The sequence below is a fragment of the Lotus japonicus genome, chromosome 1, assembly GCF_012489685.1.
Source record: "Lotus japonicus ecotype B-129 chromosome 1, LjGifu_v1.2".
Lineage (NCBI taxonomy): Eukaryota > Viridiplantae > Streptophyta > Magnoliopsida > Fabales > Fabaceae > Lotus > Lotus japonicus.
In genome coordinates, this window is record NC_080041.1 from 120418759 (window position 1) to 120440320 (window position 21562).

The following is a 21562-nucleotide window of genomic DNA, read 5'->3' on the forward strand; positions in this document are numbered from 1 at the left end:
TATTTCTACTGAGAGTCTCAGAGTCACTCGAAGCTAAATCTGGGTTTAAGGTTTATAGGCGAAGGAGTGAGTGTCTCCGTCCCTGAACACGCAAATCTCAGTCTCGCTCGATCGAAGCTAAGGTATCGTTTCTTCTTTCTTCCTTATAGCGTTTCGCTTCTTTGGTTTTCTCTGCAACTCCTTGTTTTCATTTTCTTCATTTCCTTTGAAATTAGGTTACGAATTTCTGCTTTGTGTGTAAACCCTTTTGCTTTTTCTGCTTGCGAAACCATTTTCACTTTCCCCCGTGTACCAAACCAAGTAAACCCTAATTACTTTCCACCCAAAATCCCTTGCATTCATAGATTCATTTCATGTTTGGACTAAACTCAGTTGAATCACGAAGAAACAAAACCATTTAGAACTGGTTGCTTTTCATCCAGTTTTGTAGTGCCCCAAATGGATATGTTTTGTTTATTTCTTGTGTAGTTCGATGATCCCCTAATAAACGATTTGATTTGAATTTTTTTTAAGAATTCAGTACTTTTACCTTCATCTATTGTGCTAGGACCCCAACCATAGTAGCACAACCTTCAAATGTGATAGGGAGAGACCTTCAATTGAGAAGGATAGCAGAGGATTATGACTCCCTCACTGGTGTTTGTTAGCTGTTTCCTATATAGGGAAGAGTTAGGGAGGGAAAGTCTGTTAGGAAATTACTTGGCTCATTTTGGGGGAGTGAACCTGGACACTCGAAGTTCCAGTTATCATTGTAACTTTTTTCTCCCTGATTCTTTCAGACTGTGAGAGCAGAGTTCATCAATTCCAGTTCTTCTTCAGAAACATTTTTCCTTTTCTATCTACGTTCTATCAATTTGGTTAACCAAGAATCCTCTATTAACTTTGGTTTTCATACTTTAATGGACGTTCGTAATTTATGAATCGTCTTCTGGTTATGTCTTATTTAAAACTCATAGCGTAAATAAATGAAATCATGCAAAACACCGAAGTAGTTTTGACTTCGCTTCCAATTTAAACTAGTTCTGTGTGTAAGTGTAACCACAATCAATGGTGAATTGGTGAGTCCTGGTAGGATGCATGGTGGACTTGCAAATTTGTCTCTTTCCAAAGAAGGTAGTAGAGACCAAAGAATTGTATAAACAAAAAGAAGCTTCAACCCAATATTTGGATGATATTCTTTCAATTAGTTCTGCTAAAAAACTTTTGTTGTTCATGACGCGATCAAGAAAGTAGAAAGTAGGAAGAGGAAATATTTACAGGAGAGGGAACTAGAGTATCAGTCATAGAGCGGTGGTATATTCGCTCTGGTGCAAGTTTCAGTATACCTGTTAACTAATCTGGAAAAATCCATCTGTTCACGTGATTTTGTCGTTTCCTTGCAAGACAATAACAATTATAGTTCAGTCCAGCTCAATTTATTTTTCTCTGCAACTGAATGGTGCCGAACCCTGTCATCCATTACCTGTTCAGCTCAATTACCTGTTTTTTAAGATGAACATCTTATATCCTCTAGATCAGCTAAAAGCTAGGTTTCCTCTTCTCTGTAGCTTGGGTGAATTGACATCAGATTATGAGAATTTAATGCATGTCACTAATATACAATGAATTTCTCTTTCTGTGGACTGCTTTGAGGGGCAAGTGTCCTTGAAATGAAAAACTGATGAGTGATTCAGAACTGACCCTTATTTATACTTGTTGCTTCCTTTTTCTTCATTACATAGGTTGGTCTACATCCAGGATCGGTTTTGGTTATAATTTTGTTGAGTAGTTAATGGACAGTTCCTTCATTTTTATGATATTTTATCTTGTTTGCTTGATCAGATGGTAATTTATAATTTTATCCTTTTCGTTGTTTTCATTTTGGAGGATTTTTTTTGGGTGGGGTTTAGAGGTCATCATTTTCTAGTCCTATTATTAGTGGCAAAGGTAGATGCAAACCTATGGAATTATGTTAAATGACCAGGACTATCAAGGCGACTGCTGTTATTTAGTTTCTGTAGTCTTTTTTAGATCTTGCTGCTAATTTTTCTGATTCTATTTCAGTGTTGGAGTCTTGAGCTTATAGAAACTCAAGTAATCAAGTTTGTCTAATTTCAATTCTCTAAAAGGTCAACATGCAAGCTTTTCCTGGTGAAGGTGGAAGTGCTTTGTCAGTTGTCGGTCCAAGGCCTATGGAATGGTCTACTGTTCCATATAGTGGTCCTCAGGGTCCTGGGTCAAATGGAAAGCAGCGGACCTCAAGTTTGGAATCGCCAATCATGTTGCTGACAGGTCACCAGAGCGTTATATATACCATGAAGTTCAACCCAGCAGGAACAGTCATTGCATCTGGTTCGCATGACAGAGAAATTTTCCTCTGGAATGTGCATGGGGAATGCAAGAACTTCATGGTTCTAAAAGGTCACAAGAATGCAGTTTTAGATCTTCACTGGACTACAGATGGGACACAGATAGTCTCTGCCAGCCCTGATAAAACAGTGAGGGTATGGGATGTGGAAACAGGAAAACAAGTCAAGAAGATGGTAGAGCATCTCTCATACGTGAATTCTTGTTGTCCTTCCAGGAGGGGGCCACCTCTTGTTGTCAGCGGCTCTGATGATGGAACTGCAAAATTGTGGGACATGCGTCAAAGGGGTTCCATCCAAACATTCCCAGATAAATACCAGATCACGGCTGTCGGCTTCGCTGATGCTTCAGATAAGATCTTCACCGGTGGTATTGATAATGATGTCAAGGTATGGGATTTGCGCAAAGGTGAGGTTATCATGACACTTCAAGGTCACCAAGACATGATTACTGGAATGCAACTGAGTCCTGATGGTTCCTATCTTCTAACAAATGCCATGGACTGCAAGCTTTGCATTTGGGATATGCGCCCATACGCTCCCCAGAACCGCTGTGTGAAGGTGTTTGAAGGGCACCAACACAATTTTGAGAAGAACTTGTTGAAATGTAGCTGGTCACCTGATGGAAGCAAGGTCACAGCTGGTAGTTCTGATAGAATGGTTTACATCTGGGACACCACTTCTAGGCGCATCTTGTATAAGCTCCCTGGGCATAACGGATCTGTTAATGAGTGTGCTTTTCATCCCAATGAACCTATTGTTGGATCTTGCAGTAGTGACAAGCAGATTTATCTGGGGGAGATATGAAGCTTGATGTTTAGAACCTTGCCTAATGATATGAGCATGCTGATGCTTTTCACAATTATGAGGAAGTGGTAAGGCTTAGAGATACCTCATTCCTTCTATTTTCTGGTCTACCAATTCAGTGACTGTATAATGTGGCAGAATCGTTGTGTCCTCCATTTGTTACTAATTGATATTTTCTGGGATTTGACATTGTCCACTGTTTCATACTGAATTTCTGGGCCTTTTGTTTTATCTTTCAATGGTAGTTGACAATTAATCCTCTTTGGTGGAAAGTTACTTTTATCAAAAGTAAAAAATGACTTGTTCCTCTTATGTAGTTTACATTTGAGTTGGATTTGACTCGTTTTTTTGGTCTTTGATGGATTTAACTCATTTAAAGTAATGAGAAACATGTTTTCAGAGAAAAAAAAGTTTATTGATTGTATAAAAAAATTTAAAGTTGGTGTTGCAAATTTTAGTTTATTAAGTGTGTAATTGTGTATAGATGTATCATAATTTTACCGGAAATTATTCAATCAATAAGTAATAGTTATAATTTTTCTCCTTTTTTTGAAATTATAATCCTTTCAAAAAAAAAAAAGAATTATGACACTCCCTCTGTTCTAAAGCCTATTTCATGGGTATGACATGTTACTATTACGGTTGGTAAGACATTCAATATTTGATAATTTTGTGGTTCCCATTAAATATTAGATAATATAGATTTATTTTCTCTTTAGTGTTTATTTGCAAAATGTTTTCATATTGTGAATATATATATATATGTATAATTATAAATATTTACTATTTTTTTTACTTTATTTTTTTTTCACAAAGAAAAAAACATTCGCAAAAAACAAACTAGATTTGAAAATTTCATCTTTTATATGATTTTATTCTAGAAAATGACTTTGTTTATTGTTATGTAGGATTAAAATTATTTTGTCTTCTCTGGGAGAGGGATGAAGAGTCTTGGTTGTGACTAAATCCTAAATATGACAGCATCCAAAGGGTGACTGGGTACGAGATGTATATACCAAATGTTGTTTTGTCTTTACTCTTTTCCAAAAAAACACAAAATCTTTTGTCAGCCCTACAAATTAGATACAAGAGTATTGACTCATTTACACTTTCACTTCTATCTAATTTTCACTAGTTTTCTCTTCTTATGTGTAAATTTCTCTTATATCAAATACACGGATACACATTTCCTCTTGTAAAAAAAAAACACGAATACACAATATAACATCTACATTTTGCATAACCTTAGTGGAGCAAAGTGATGCAACAATTGAATCTCAATTAGTTTCAGGAATAGATTCGTACCCTATAATTGAAGGCCCATTGGAGCATTTGTTTCAACTTTCAAATAAGCCTTAGTCAAAACTCATTTCATCCGTTAAAACCTAATTATTAAGGGGTAAGTTATGTATAAATAAGAGTTATGATACAATAATGATATATACACACCTATTTTTTAAAACTCAATTTTCACCCATTTTTATTTCTATCTCTCTCATCTTATCATTTATCACATCTCATACTTTCTCTATCTTAACTTTTATTTTATTTTTATATCTCTCTTCATTCCACCTCTTTCCCCTTAACATTGTGTTTGGTATTGAAGAGATTGAGGGAAGAGAGAGATAGGGTGGAGAAACCCAAAGCACCCTTGTTTGGTTGGTGAAGAGATGAGAGAAGATAAAGTTTAAATGGTGGGCCCCATACTTTTATTTGGTCTCCCCAAATTGGAGAGAAAAGGAACAGGGAACGGGGGAGGCCAATTTTTATATTTTTTTTTCAAGTCTGTCATACTTAGTGGCGGTTATAAACCGCCAATATTTGCTTTCTTTGACTTTTTTGTTTTTAAAAATGCTTTTTTAATTAATAGTTAATATTTTCTCTCTCTTCCACTTCATTATTTCTTATCTCTCCCTTCTTTATCTCTACCATACCAAACAATTTCTAAATCTACTATATTTCTCACATATTCCTCTTTACTCAACTTCTCTCTTCTATACTCTCTCTTCTATATCTCTCTCTTCCCTACCAAACAAAGCATTAAAAGAGAGGTGTGGAGGAAACATTATTCGTTATAATATATACACATCTCTTCACTTCTTTTCCACTTTCATTTCTATTTATTTCTCTTTTCTCTATCAATCAAATCACATATCACATCTTTACTTTCTCTCTCCTTTCTTTCTATCTCTTTCTTCATCCACATCTCTACCCCTCATTTTTAAGGTGTGAAGATATAATTTTCATATAAATAATAATAATAATAGGCTTAATATTGTTTAAGATAAATAAGTTAGTGACTTAAAAAGCTTGTTTTTCAATCTAAAAATTAACTTAAAATTAATGAGTAATGGCAAACACTGTACTCTTATGAGTCATGACATAACTCAACTTTATTTTGACTAGTTTCATTCAAGTGTCAGTAACTTTGCTACCATCATCATCACCCTCGTCACGTGACATAAACGTATGTATATGTCACTCCACTCCCTCCCACATTTCCTCTCACCAAATTCTCAGAAACCAAAACACTGATTAACGAGCGAAAGAGAGTTCCCAATTTCCCCATCAACCACCACCACCAATGTTGCAAAAACCCTAACCCTAACAACCGTTCCACCACCATGAGCCACGACGGCAGCGTCGATCATCACCTGGCGGAGCTTTCCACCTCCTCACACCGCATTCCCTCCAACGACGACTTCCACTTCTACTACAAATTCAACGAATTCAAACGCCCGCTTGAAGAAATCGCGATGCGGACGCAGTCGATGCTGACCAGAATCGGCTCCTCCGAGCACATATGGGGCAGAGGCTCTGCGTTTCCCGGCGACATTGACGACGCTTACGAGTGGGTTGTCAACGCCAACGACGACGTTTTGGAGCTTGTTGAGGAGATTCTGGATGAGTTTCGGAGGATTAAGAAGGAGGAGGCGGAGGCTGAGATTTGGGAAAATGGGGTTGGGAGGAAGAAGAAGAGTAAAGGGGCGAGTTGTTTGGAATTGGAGGGTCTTGACCTGGAAAATGGAACTGGGTTGGAGTTGAAGGATAAGGCGTCGAAGGTGTCGTTTCACGAACCGACGATAAGTAAGCCCCAGTATAGATACAACCTTGAAGTTGATAATGCAAACAAGCCTTTTCAGCATGTTTTGTTGGAGAAGAGTGATGATGGCCAGAGGTTTATTCATCCACTGGTTTGTTCTATGCTCTGAATTTGTTCATACATGCATGCAAATGCCAAATATATTCCAGTAATATTTGCTATTCATGATGTTTTTGAAAAGAATGATGTGGTTTATGTGTTCTGTCTGTATGCTGTTCATCCTTGAATATATTGTCCAATTTTGCTTCTGTGTTGCACTATACTATAGTCTTTGTAACGTTACCAAATCCGCCCACTCCCCTTGCGAATTGTGAACTGGGATGCACATTCCATTCAAAGTGCATCCAAGTCTCAGTTCAGTTGGGAAAGCATATTGGGACACTCTACTAAGAAATGGTTAAGATAATGGAGAAATAGAAGTATTGAAGGGGAGAATGGAGACTTTTTCTGAGTAAATAATGAATTTGAAAATGTTTTATTATGCATTGTTCATAAATCATAATATTGTGAATGACTACTTGAAAGGTGCAGTATAAAAACTCTAGGGGGGGGGGGGGGAATACCACATTTATATTCTATTCTATTAAGTACTTTTTTTTCTTGGGGGCGACTGCTCTCCTCTGAAGTGAAGGAGTTGATAAAGTATGTCATCACAACTGTTGGTTAAAAAATCAACCGTTGAGATTTAAAGCATACTGCATACCATAATTTCTTATACATATGCAAGTATAAGATTACAATCTTAACCGTTGATTTCAACTGTTGTGACGGCTTACTTCACTCTCTAAAGTGATTCTCTCACTTTAGAAAAGCTAAATCCATACATACATAATATTGGTTGAACGGAATCCCTGAACATTAGGGATTGAAAAGATCAAAACTATACCTGATAACTATATAAGGTAAGTCTTTCAAGAATACAAGGAAAGAATCAGATCTAAAATCATAATCAACATTCTGCTCTGCTGAGAAAAGGTGAAGAGTGATAACGAAGGGAAGAGGTAGAGACACGGGAAGATATGGAAGGTTAAGGGAGATGGGACAATGCACTTGATAATGGGAAGGAAAAACAATTTAAAATGTTCAATAGCAAATTTAGTGTGGGGAAGAGGGCTTTTTGGAGGTCAATCTGATTCCAGTTTTGTTAATCACGAAAAATAGTCTATGTCGTATAGCGGAAGATGCATAATGGTAGAAATAAGAAAAAAATTATATAACCTTAGCGGGTACAATCTCGCCGATAGTTATTTCCGCTACTCGACAACACTGCCTTATTGGGAAGGGAAAAAATGTTAAACTAACAATAAAGGAGAGTACGTAAAAAAAGAGTAAGAGATAAGTTGTACTATTTCAGTTATTCATAAATTTTAAAGTATATTATTAATTTAAAATGAACATATTTGCGTGTATTACATAACTTTTTCAATTTTTAAGAAAATGTATATTAATAGTACATTAAATAGTATTATAAAATATATTACGAACCAAAATAATGTATCAACTATGCATAGCCCCATGTATTATATTTACCAAGAATGTTCTGCATACCCATATCCATATGGCCATACCTGTACCGAAGATTACTACTTACTAGGTAACGGTTGAAATTATAGGATTTACTCTTTTAGTTTATGAAGAGAGGAATTGGAAGTATTCTAGATATCTGTTGACAATTTGGGTGGCAAGAACTTCGCACCATAACATGATTCTTAATTCTATTGTTATGTTAGTTTATTGTTTAATGATTAATTGATAATATTTCAGGAGAAACTCTCGGTTTTGGATTTTGTAGACAAAGATCTTGAGAATCTTGTACCAGTAAAGCCTCCCCCACTTGAATGCACCCCTTTCAAGCTTGTGGAGGATGTCAAAGGGTTGAAGGAGTTGGCTACTAAGCTGTATTCAGTTAATGAATTTGCGGTATAACATGAAAGCTATCTGTTATCTATTGTATTTTACAAAAAAAAACTCTTCCATTAATTCTTATACCACCAGGTTCTAGTTTCTGTGGCCTGATTTGCACTTCCCATTTAGAGCTTGTTTTCCCTTCCATAAACAGGACCATGTTAATACCTAATTCTTGTATCTGATGTGTGCAATTGCAATAGTTCATACTACAAAATCCAATTTCCTCATCCACTTAACTCTCATTCTTAAGCAATATGAGTCCTGGTGCATTTCTTGGTATTGAGATAGCCGCTTTGGTTATGTTTCTGTTCATATTAAAGAAAACAAATACAATTAATAGAATCTCAATCCTTTTGCCTATTGCAACAAACCTTTCACTTTGAAACTTCAATGAGATCAAATGTAAATTGGAAGTTAAGCTACGCCCTCATTCCTTATATGTTAATATACAGTAACACTTAATGTTGTATTTGATTATTTACTGTGTGCATCTTCCCTTTGTTTTTACGGTTATATTCTTCTATATAATGTAGGAAGCTGATGGATTATTTTAAAAATAAGTGTTGCATCCTTTAGCAGTTAATGAAATATATGATATTTTATTTTGTAGTAGACATTGTTCAGGCTGTGCTCAATAAATCAGAGACATCATTTATGTTAGTTGACTAATTTCATTTGAGAATGTCTACTGATCTTTATTCTATACTGAAAACCTTAAGCTCGGGTATTTCATGTTTATTGGAATGTGTCATACATGAACATATATGTTACTTTCTGATGTTTTGCTTTTTGCAGATGAGTTATTGAAGTCAAGACAGCAATATGCTCAACTTGTATCACAAATATGATTGCTTCATTTTTTCGTTTAAATATGTTATCTTCTGATTATATTTATAACCTGTGCAGGTTAAATTGTTTTTTGTCTGATTGTTAGGATTTAGTTTTCTTGATATATCATTTTTTGATCTTGTTTTGTACTATGGAGTCCTTTTCTTTTTTTATTTTTCTCTTAATAATGCTTGTTTTCAAAACACTTAATTTTATTATTGGACCACTGTTCTCCTTTTCCAGAAGTAAGCTCTTTCTTTCACTGTATTCTTTTTGACATTTTTATCTCGGCCTGGAAAATATTTAGGTGGATTTGGAACATAATCAATATCGGTCTTTCCAAGGATTGACCTGCTTGATGCAAATCTCAACCAGAACTGAAGATTTTATCGTAGATACTCTGAAGCTCCGCAATCATGTTGGGCCGTATCTGAGGGAAGTCTTCAAGGACCCCAAGAAGAAAAAGGTCAGATGTAAAAGATTAATGTTTCTTTAATTCAATAGACTTGCTTCTTTCTGATGACAAGATATATGGTTAATTAGGTCCTGCATGGAGCAAATCGAGACATTGTGTGGCTGCAACGGGACTTTGGCATCTATGTTTGTAATATGTTTGATACTGGCCAGGTTTGTTTGAAAAGCTCAGGATATTCAATATTGAAATTACTTCCATTATTGATTATCATGGGAAAAAATGTATAGTGAGTTATATATCTGTTCTTGTATTGTATCTTATGTAACATAGTTTCTTTGATCAGTTGATACTGGTTCTTCTTGTAGAGGGTGTGCAAGAAATATTTTCCAAAATAGTTTTTGGATTACACCGTACCGTAGTTCCTCAGCATTTTATTTAAGATGGGTGATTTTGGCTTCCTTAGGGTAATGTGTTATGGAGTGTGTTTGGGTAGCCATTTAAGCTAGCGTATAGTTTTACTGGCTTATAAACTTGTATTACCATAATAAAGGTATTTGTTGTTAATTTTTTTTTTCATTTTTACCCTTGATACTTAAATAAAATTCCACTTTTACTGCTAATTTATTGTGGTATGCTAGATGATAGGCTTGTTTTATTATTATTTTGGGGATACCATAATAAAATGTAATTAAAAGAACCCTAAATATTTATCTTAATTATTGTACTACTTTTACTTTGTGCTACTTTTTAGTATTGATTCATTTTTTAAATTTTTACACTAATTTTTAACAAAAAATATTTGATCAAAAATAAAATAAAATTATAAGAATTCGAAATTAACTAAAAATCCTAAAACTATTATTATAAAAGAATACACTTTTGTTTGCAAAGCAAAAATACACACACACACACACACATATAAATAAAGATGTTCTTTTAAGTTTTAGTTCAGTGTGCACTTATCAGCTAATTCAAAACCTTATTTTACTGAATACTTTAAATTTGCTAAGCTTGCATACTAGCTATTTTTGTCAAACAGAGCCATGATTATTGTGATTGTTCCTTTCACTTGGTTGTTGGATCTAATTACTATGAGTTTCTGCATCTAGATTATACAAGTCAAAATGACAGTTTTTTTCTTTATAATATTTTGAGACATTTTTTCAGGATTTTGTATTCCTCATATATTTACGAGATCTAATATTGAGACATTGTTCCTGATATATTTACAAGATCTAATAACCTGGAAAATATTTCAGTTTTCAGCTTTTCATGCATTTATAATATATTCATCTGTCCTGCAAGTCTGCAACATTAAGAAATGGCGAAACAAGCTTTGTTGCTTCTGATTATCCTCGGCATAATCCATGTTTCCTTGATTGCGTGTTAGGAATTCATACCATACTCTTCTCTTTTTATCAAACAGGACTAATATATACTTTGATTGAATTGCTCAGGCTTCTCGAGTGTTAAAATTGGAGAGATATAGTCTGCAACATCTTTTACAGCACTATTGTGGGGTTACTGCAAACAAAGAGTATGCCGTCTTTACTTTTTGATATTACCCCTTTCTTGTCCTTCCATTGCGTTAACATAAAAGTTTTATCATTTTCTATGGCATGACTGTTCCTTTTATTCTTCACCTACATTATGAAAGGTTGACCAGTCAACTCCTTGCAGATACCAGAATGCAGATTGGAGAGTGCGCCCTCTTCCTGATGTTATGCTTAGGTGAAACTGTGTTTTGAACTTGTTTGATCAGTTCTTTCTTCCTGTGGTTGTTTTCCATTTTTGCTTGTCTTCTAGTCTATCCATATTGTTCGCTTTTGGATGTGCATCTTTGCATTGAAAAGTAAACACTAGCTGTAGCAATCCAGGTTTCTGAGGATGGGTTTGATCAAAACCATTTTCCTCACTTCCTTGTACTAAGGTGGGACTTATCTACAGTTTACTTGAAGACCAAGATTTATGTATTTTAAGCAGAATTTTTCTTGATCATACATGCTTAAGTTCCATAATGAAGCTTCTACTTTATAGTTCGAATCCCTACCACTCTAGGATTAGCAGAGGATGAGTTTCATCAGTTCGATATTCCTTGTACTAAGCTGGTACTTATCTACAATTTACTTAAGGCTAGGAATCTACCATATATTTTAAGCAGTTTTTTTTTTTGACGTTATAAGCTGAATTGTCATTCAGGCTTAAGTTTCATAATGAAGCTTTTTTTTAGTTACAACCCCTGCCACTCTAGGACCACTCTAGGATTCAGTGAGCTAGTAACTTAGACTTGAGCATCATTACTGGAGGTGTCATTCATTTGAGGTTCGGCTTCTGAAAAGTCGTGATTAGAAGTGTTATACTTATGAGATTCATTTTCTAGAAAGTTACTCTATATATTTTCCTTATAGCTACTTGGGGTTTGCTAACAATGAAGGCATCATGGTAAAGTAAAGACATTTACATGAAAGGAAATTAGTTGTAAGTAGAGTATTCTTGGTAGCTTGGTGACTCTTTAGGGGTTTCTAGTGATCTAGGATTCTCATTGAATGAGAGTATCTATTTGACATTGTGATTACTTGGATATCAAGTTTGGTATTTGTTAGTGATAGTAGGGTTTCACTGTTATAAGTTGCTATGTTTTGGAACTGAGATTACTAATTAGTTGTATTACTTGTATCCACAGCTTACAATGGATTATTTACAGTTTACCTGCAGTTTGAGCAAAATTAGCTTGTCAGTGTCACAAGCATTGTGAGTCTGTTTGATTCTGCTTAAAAAAAAGTGATTTTAGAGTTTAATAAAAAAAAGGCTTAAATGCACTTTTGGACCCCCAAGTTTATATTTTTTGCGATTGTTGACCCTGATCTTATTTTTCTACGAATGGAGACCCTAATCTTTCAAAATGTTGCACCGTTTACCCTTCCGTCCAAATCCGTCAAAAACTTGACGGAACCCACTTACCTGGCCTTCCGACGGAAAGGTAAACGGTGCAACGTTTTGAAAGATTAAGGTCTCAATTCAAACTAAAAATAAGATCAGGGTCAACAATCGCAAAAAAATGTAAACTTGTGGGTCCAAAAGTGCATTTAAGTCATTTTTTTTAAATCCCCCTTTTATCATGTGGAAGGCCATATCAGCGTGTTCCGTCAAGTTTTTGACGGATTTGGACGGAAGGGTAAACGGTGCAGCGTTTTGAAAGAATAGGGTTCCCATTCGTAGAAAAAAAAATAAGGGTTGACAATCGCAAATAGTTAAAACATGAGGGTCCAAAAGTGCATTTAAGCCTAAACAAAATGATTTTATTTTAATTGGTGTTTTGAAACAGCAGAAATTAACTTTTGTTTGCTAACAATTATGAAAATTTCTTTTCACTTCAAAAAGTTACTAGAACTAATTGATTATTCCAAAAGCTACTACAAATAGCTTAAAGAAATAATCAGATTTTTTTTAATTCTGCTTTTTATCAAAAGCGTATACAAACAGTACAGAAATACGTAAGTGATTAATTTTTTGAAAATAAGTGATTGTTTCACAAAATAAGCAGAGACAAACGGGCCCTTTTTATTGTTCTTCCTTCTCCCTCATCTTCTTCCCGAAGAAAATAAATAGAAAGGAAAATGAAGTAAGTGTTGAGCTTGAATTTGATTTATTACTCACTTCTGATTATAAAGTCTTGGGTTTCAACTTTCATGTGATAAAGACTTGCTTACTGTGCCAGCGATTTTAATTACTACAATCTAATAAACTGTTTTTCTTATGATAGATATGGAAGAGAAGATACACACTATCTGCTTTATATATATGATTTAATGAGGATTGAGCTATATGCATTGCCTAAGGATTCTGAAAGTTCTGATAATCCTCTGTTGGAGGTAAGTTGAGATCAAACTAGCTAAATGAGCTAGTGCTGTATCAGTCATTTACTCAGGTCACCTGATGCTCCTTTGTTCCCTTAGACTGTTTTGTCCCACCTGTTTTAACTTCTAAGCATACTGCAATTAGACCTTGGTTGATCAAGCCTGTTTCACATTTCCTTGCTAATTTGTGTTTGATTTATGAATATTTAATCAAATATAAGAACAGTATAAGTGCATAACTGAATTACTGGTTTAATGAATATTTTTTTAGCCTTTTTCAACTAGATTTCCTATTACTGACAGGTATACAAGCGCAGTTATGATATCAGCATGCAGCTATATGAGAAAGAGCTTTTGACAGAAGACTCGTACCTTCGTATAAAAGGGTTTGTTGTCACCTTATTATTGTCAATCAATCATTACTTCAGGACTCTGTATAAGTAGCAAGTTTCCCAAACTACATTTTTTAAAAACTTTTCTGCCTCTTCTGTGCAGAGTTGTTTGTGTTTTGAAGTTTCTCCTTTGCATTTAATACCACAAATAATCAATTAGCATTTTATATACAGGTTGCTAGGGGCTGGTTTTAATGCTCAGCAGCTTGCCATTGTTTCAGTAAGTTAATTCATGTCTCATTTCTATCACCTCTCTTTGATTGCTTAAGCTAGGAATGAAAGTGTGTCAGATTTTTTCTGTTGAACAATATTTCTGCTGTGCATATGGGTAGTCCTCAGAGATAAGTTTTGGTATTAGATTTTGAATTGTTTTGAATTGGTGCACAAGTATTGGTATTATATTGGTACGCCCAACATTTTATATGTTTCCCTGCTCAGCTCTATATTACTTAAAGTACCTGCTACATCCCAGCCAAAATTTACATTGGGGCCGTCATTTTTGTCATTGCTCAATATTGTTACCTTCGCATCAAAATCTTCTATGACACTACGTCATTTTTCATTACTCTGCTATTATCTCTATTACTCAATCGTCACTAGAACTCTTGCTGAATTTATTAGTTTTTATCATGATACACAGTTTTGGTTGGACACTCAGAAACTAGCCTTCCAGGCATGATGATGCAAATTATCTTAGAAACAGAATCCTTTGTAGCATTAAATATTAGAAAAACTAGTCATACTGTCAGTACTTTAGTAAAAAGGAATGTCCAACTTGTAAGCTGATAAAATAATGGCATGCTTTGCTTCCACTTTGGATTTCTGTACTTAACATCTTTTAATGTTTCATACTCTATGTAATTACTGGCAGGGCCTTTGTGAATGGCGCGACACTGTTGCTCGTGCAGATGATGAGAGTACTGGGTATATATTGCCAAACAAAATTATTCTTGAAATTGGTAAATGAAATGCAGACTTCTGTATTATCTTTTGTATTAAAGGTAGCAGTTTTAATGGCAGATGTCAACTTAATTTGCGTTTACCATTTAAAAGCTAAGCAGATGCCTGTCATTACAAGCAATCTAAGGCGATTGGTAGGAAAGTCAAGGCTCCCATATGCTGAGCGCAATCTTGATATAATTGTCAACATTGTCAGACATTCTATGCAAAATGCTACTGCCTTTGAAGAAGCTGCGCAACGTTTAAAAGAAGAACATGCAGCGAATGTAAGTAATGTGTTTAACAGTTGTCACTTACTAGATTTTTTTTAGGCATATTCGATTGGTACTTTTGGGGGACTTGCATTGTTTTGAATTACTCTAAACAATCTATGTGATTTTATCCTTGGTGCTTACTCTAAATTATTGAGTGATCTTGATTAACTGTGCTAATGTGATTTACCACGTCTAGATGTGAGCTGCAGTTTATTTTGTTCAGTATGCAACTAGGACTGAGGTGGAAATTGCAAATATTTGACCATTATCCTTAATGCTCATATCTTTATGAGACTGATCAAATCAATGAATGCTGAGTTTTGTTATAATTTTAAAATGGTTGAATTTAAAATTTAGTCCTCAAGAGTCAAGACCTCTAACTGTAAGCTTTGTTTTGTGTCCAGCATAATGAAAATCTTACGGAGAGCTTTTTGGGGAAAAAATTTCCTTTAAGTTGAGCAAATCTAAAACTCAAACTATGATTAGCTGGTTTTAAAATATTCTAAAATTGTCTACTCCTAATTGATTGATTAGGAATTAATCTGTTGATGTCTAACCAGCTCTTTCGTAGGTAGATATTTTATGATTTTTATTCGCTTTTAATTTCTGGTTTTCGTTTAATGATAAATAGTATACAATTATAATATAGGTGGCAAAAGCAGCAGCAGCAGCAGCAGCAGAAGCAGCTGTTAAGGATGGAACTGAAGCTCCTGGATCTCATACGCCAAACTTGGAGGTTGAATGTGCAGAAAAAGGATGCAGTGGAAATGAAAATGCCATCAGTGTTGATATCTCAGAGATGTCTCTGATTTCTTCTGACTTGGAAGAATATTTTGAGGATGAAGATCTACAGGGACAAGAATTAATTAAATCTGATTTTCTCACTTCAGAGCTCCCATGCAGTAGTCTCACTGTTCTAAAGAAGAATGGGAAGGATGCAAATGTTGGTGCACCCTCTACAGCAAAGGTTGTAAAATTAAAAAAATTCACTTCTTTCAATGCTATTCCAACATGGCCAAAACAAAAAGAAAATTAAAAAGAAAAGAAAAGACGATATTTCAATGCTTTGGCCTTGAAGTGAGAAGTATCAATCTAATCGTAGGTAATTTGTTGATAGGGTAATGGAGCAAATGGTCAGGTGCTAAAAAAGCCTATGGGTGCTTTTGATGCAACACTAATGGGAAATTCAGCTTCAGAAAGGAAGCTTGATAAAAAGGTGAGCCTTTGTTATTAATATTTCCAAGGATGTCTGTTACATTCGAGATGTAAACTGATTGCTTTTCCTTTTGGGTCTCATTCATTTTTAGCATGTTTTGTAACCGCTTATTTTCGAGGGTTATTATTTTTACAAAAGCTCTCATGGAAAGCTACTAAAAGTCAATTTTGACCCAAAATAAGCTAATTTGAAGTTTGAACACGCTTCACCTTTTGGTTGGACCATAGCGCATATTAGTTTGGTGTTCTGAATTATCTATTATGACATGCATGGAACTAGCTTCTGAATTTATATGTTTGAACCACTATTTCTTTGTCTACTTATTTCAAAACTGGGATTGGTTCTTCAGGGCAAGAAAATCAAGCTAGAACAGATTAGATCATCAGCCAATCTTCCTTCCGGTTCATTTTTGGGCAACAGTGATAAGTCCACCTCCACCCGGAATGGGACTGTAACCGTAGACTCCGATTCAGACTTGGAGGATATGATGCAGAATAACCTATAAAGCTCCGATGATCATCACTCGGGTAAAATTTTGGTATGTCCACTTCAGTAAATGTGGATGAAGATGTGCTAATGTCGGTGTCAGAACCGCCATTAAGCTTTTGAAAATGCTGAGTCATACAGTCACAATAACAAAACTAGACAGAACAAGACAACTGAAGAGCACGACTTATTGCAGCTGTCATGTGATTTTGAAGTGTCAAGGAAGGAACCAATGTTAGCGTTGGAGAAGATACAGAAAATGCATCTTCCCAGGTTGATGGTCTTCCTAAGCCACATGACTCATTTGCAAGAAGAAAAGTTCATCTGTAAAGCGTGAGGGACAGAGAACTGCCTTCACTGAAAAATTGCAGCATGGTAGCAGGATATGTCAGGCATTTCCAGCTTGTGGAAAATGATGTGCAACTATCCGGTAAAAATGAAAATAGATTAGATTTTGTGCTTTGTAAAATATTGTTAGAACACCTGATGTAGCCTTTATTAGTGTCTTTGAATCCAAGTTAAGTGAAATGAAGATCTTCTATGCTCCTTTTCTGCTCAAATCTTTTGATTGAAATTTTGCCTGAGCAGGATTTTTTCCTGATCACCTGACATCCAACTTATGGGTTGGAATAAACTCTAGAAATTACCTTTAAATGGAGAAAAAGTAACAAGAGCCTTACTTTGTAGAATAATATTGATATGAGACTTTAGTTTTGAGATGCGCTAAGTGCAGAGTATAAGCAAAGTTATGGGCTATGTGCAAAGTCGTTATCTTGTCTTGAGGTTGCAAAATGCGTTAACTTTTCAAAAAAAAAAACAAATCAATCACAATGGTGAGTTGGAATTTATCCAAGATAGATTATGCGGTTGCTTTATACTGGATAGGATTCAAATCCAATAAGAAATTTTACACTCAATGAAAAAGTAAAGTATAGTAGATTTTTAATGTTTAAATTTACAGCAATTTTTTTATGAAAATCATTTTTATTTTTCAATTAGAGAATGGCATTAACTTAATTTTAACATGTTTATACAAATATTCAAATCGAACCTCAAAATAAAATAAGTCTTCTGAATTAATTTTTATTTTATATAAGCCTGGTTTAAAATCTCTAGTGCTTGTTTCAGGCAAAGAATTCTAGAAAACAAAATAGGAAAAGAATGAGAAAGTTAATTTGTTTACAACTATAAAATAATCAGGAGAAATGAGTGTTTCACACTCAATTGTTTTAGCACGCATATTTTTATTGTTTATGTTAACAATTTTTTTTTTTAAGAATACTGCTATTGTATATCATCCTACATTTTGTTTGGTTTAGAAAAAAGAATGAAAAGAGAGAATATGAGCAGATTAATTATGAGTATAAGGAAAAATATGAGAAAAAGAATAGATTTTATTTTAACACCTATAGGTTGGCTATGCCCACATTTTTATACTGTTTTGCAGGTTCGTGATGTTCGGGAGATGACTCGTGGTCCTTGGAGACCTTAGCGACTCCCATCCCTACTGGTTTGTAGCCGCAACTCTTCATTCTCCCCGGTCCTCGCTCATGGATGTGGAGGATGGCTGGTCATGAAAGTGCATTGTTACTAGTTTATATATTTCTCGCTCAACTTGTGATTGGACTCTCCATGAGAGAAGTGGTACCACTACGGACCCGACGTTTATGCAAATTTCATATCTTAAAATACCACAGAAAATGAAGTTCTTCATCTAGGTTCTTCTACATGATTTCCTCCACACGAATCCTCTTCGTCTTGCAAGGGGATTGGCTCTTTCTGATAATCGTCCTCGCTGCTCTAACATTGCACAATCTACTACACACTGCTTGCTTTATTGCGTTCAAGCACGAGACATTTGGACAAGACATGGTGAGCCGTCAGGTCCAGCTTTCTTCCAACCCTACTCGCGGACTTAGGTTGGGTTTCTTATCCATCGTAGGGACCAACACAGGTTTTTCATTATTATATGGTGGCTTCAGCGTTGGCGTGCTACAATGTCGTGTTTCAGGATTCTCCTTAGACTGTGGAGTATGTCCTGCAGCATATCATGATTTCAATTACGAAGTGTGATGAGTTTCCGAGTCCTCCTTCCATCTCGGTTTCTTCCCCTTTTAGCAAACTTCTTTGGTCTTTGCATTAGTGGTTCTGCAGTTACGCTTAACGCTGGTGGCAACTGTGATTTGCAAAAGCAGCTGATTGGTTTTGGTGGTCTTGTTCTTAATGCTTCTGCTTCTTGGCTAGGTGATTTTTCAGACTCCTCTAATGGGTCTCGTGTGCTTTTGGTTGAGTTGGTGACCATCAAGCATGACCTTCTCTTAGAATGATAGTTAGGTTTTTGACATATCATTTGTGAGAGTAACTCACTTGATGATATTCAAATGTTGAATTCTCCCCCTTTGATGTTGCACTTGGGACCTTTGCTTGTGGAGATTGTTGATATTTCTACCGTCTGTGGCGTGTTAGTTTTCGACATGTCTCGCATGAGGCTAATGTGTGTCATGTCAGGCTTGCTTCCTTGGGTTTGAACATTCAGTTTGGTCTCCGAAATTAGTCCTTGTCCCCCAGGCTAAGTTGAGTCTGTTTCTTGCTTCATACCAGCACTCGTGTTTAGTTTGTTACTCTTTGTCTTTAGTTTCATTTATTAAAAACAATGACTCAACCTAATGATTCTCCAATCTTAATGTTATTATTTTTATTGTCCATGTTAACAATGTTTTTTAAGAAATGTGCTAATATATACCAATTTACACTTTGTTTTTGTTTGGTTTAAGGAAGAAAGGGAAAAGAGATGATATCAGTAGAGAAATTATGTGTACATGATAAGGAGTGAGAAAAGAGTAGATTTTGTTGGTTGTTCATGATGATAGAAATGAATTGTCTAACTTGCCCAATGAAGTTATTTAACCTCATCCTAGTGCATCAATAAGCTTATTCATAATAAATTAAGTAAATGTGAAAATTTTAACCTATTTATATGAAATATCATCGATCCCTAATAGTTCCATGAGGTAAGATAGGAATGATGTGATCTCTCCCTTTCTTTGGTTAAATAGATAAAGAAAATAAAAAATAAAATACTTTTGTATGAAATGACATCTTTATTGTATATATAAAATATTAATTTCTTTTTGTTGTAAATAAGCTATTGCATATTGAAAGGGTTAAATTAAAGTGAGATAAAGAAAAAAACTCTCTTATAGATGAGAAGACCAAAAATAATTGTGAGAATCAAGTGTCTCATTCATCTTCTATACACTATAATACTAAATAAGATTACCTCTTTTCTATTTTCATCTTTATCTTTATCTTTACGAGAAGTTATCGCAACTAAATGAACTCAAAGTTAATTTACGTTTGCGTCAACTTGACAAAATTTGATGTTAGAATATGTGTTTTTCTATGTGTGTTCATGATTATGTCATCACCAAAACAAACTGACATTTAGTCTAGCTACGAAGTCCAAATCAATGTGCCTTAAAAGCTTGTTTGGTGCTTAATAACATTTGATTTCCTTGAAGTCTTAATAGTGTCAGTAATTACATCTTAATACAAGTTCACATATGATAATCAAATTTAATAGTAATTAACAGCATTGTCAGTTTATTATGGGAAATTATCTATAATATATTTGTCTTGATCAAATTTAATTTGTCAATTTTTAACAGCCAGTGATTAACAACACTTGATATTATAATATTTCTTATATATGCATCCTGCAGTAGAAACGAGAGGAATTAATGTGTCTGTGTACCGTGTACGGATTTTATTACAATTACAGTATCATGAACAGATATTTACTTGCAAAGTCTATATCCATAAAATAGTGGTTTTAAGATAAGATGTGTCAGTGTCCATATCCAGAAAGCTTCCTGTTGTGTAAAAATTGGACAATTAAAAACTGTGAAAGAAAGTGAAATAGTTTGCCAAAACCAGAGTCTTCAAAGCAAAAGACCTTGCTCTCCTTCTGAGAATCCAAGGTTCAACGTGAATTTCAAGTTGAGATAAGAGGAAAAAAATATATATAAGAAAAAGAGAGAAAAAATTACGTATATTTTAGTTTTTATTGAATTAATTAAACATGAATCCATGTTAAACTCAACGTAGTAAAATCATATTTTTCCAATTCACGTTAAATTAAACATTGCAAATTTTAACTTATCTATTATATTGAGATGCGTGAAATCACATCCACATTTGCGTTAATATCAAACCAAAAATATATACACCAAATTCATGTCAATGTTTTATCCAAATAAATTATAAATAAGGAGAAATAAAGAGAGGGTAAACTATGTTGAGTTTAATTTTGATAAACAAATTTAATTTTGATACACAAAAGTAATTTTGTTTATCATCAAACCAATCATAAATGTATATCATGCGCGGCAATAGATTAACTTAAATAATTTTTTCTAGTAGTGTAAATAATTTTTGCACTCTCAATGCGTTACCTTGATAAAAAAACTTGATACATTTTATTTTTGAATAAATAAACAACTAAATAATTTTTTCTAATAGTGTAAATAATTTTTACACTCTCAATGCGTTACCTTGATAAAAAAAAAACTTGATACATTTTATTTTTTGAATAAATAAACAACAAACTATATTTATTCACACTCGACTTTTAATTATTTCATCTATTTTTACTTTTTTTTCTATCTTTTCCTAGATCATATTTTTGATTTAACTTTCTTTCCTTCTCTTCCTTATTTATTCACACTCGACTTTTGATTTCATCTATTTTTACTCTCTTTTTTCTATCTTTTCCCTAGATCATATTTTTTATTTAACTTTATTTTCTTCTCTTCCTTATAACAAAACGCAACAAAGAGAGATAAGAGAGAGAAACGTGTTTGTTAGAAGATTTGAACATGCATAATTTCATTAATCTCATCACATATTTATAAAGTTTACGAGGAAAAATAAATATTCTCCAAATTTCAATCAACTACAATTACTAATATTATATCTATACTAAGGAAGAA

General features: G+C 34.3%; 2 protein-coding genes across 2 annotated transcripts; both read left to right on the forward strand.

The window, feature by feature from the left end:
* On the forward strand, positions 1-3383 carry LOC130729915 (uncharacterized). Its single transcript, XM_057581766.1, has 2 exons — positions 1-122; positions 2044-3383. Exon 2 carries the CDS (start codon positions 2115-2117, stop codon positions 3150-3152), a length of 1038 nt encoding a protein of 345 aa, XP_057437749.1. The 5' UTR covers positions 1-122; positions 2044-2114; the 3' UTR covers positions 3153-3383.
* Positions 3384-5613: 2230 nt separating this feature from the next.
* Positions 5614-17131, forward strand: LOC130729916 (protein RRP6-like 2). Its single transcript, XM_057581767.1, has 14 exons — positions 5614-6346; positions 8020-8175; positions 9299-9457; positions 9535-9618; positions 10864-10943; positions 11087-11137; positions 13170-13278; positions 13567-13649; positions 13830-13875; positions 14527-14614; positions 14709-14881; positions 15519-15836; positions 15987-16085; positions 16435-17131. The coding sequence occupies exons 1-14, from the start codon at positions 5777-5779 to the stop codon at positions 16588-16590; spliced, it is 2172 nt and encodes a 723-aa protein (XP_057437750.1). The 5' UTR covers positions 5614-5776; the 3' UTR covers positions 16591-17131.
* The last annotated feature ends 4431 nt before the right edge of the window (positions 17132-21562 follow it).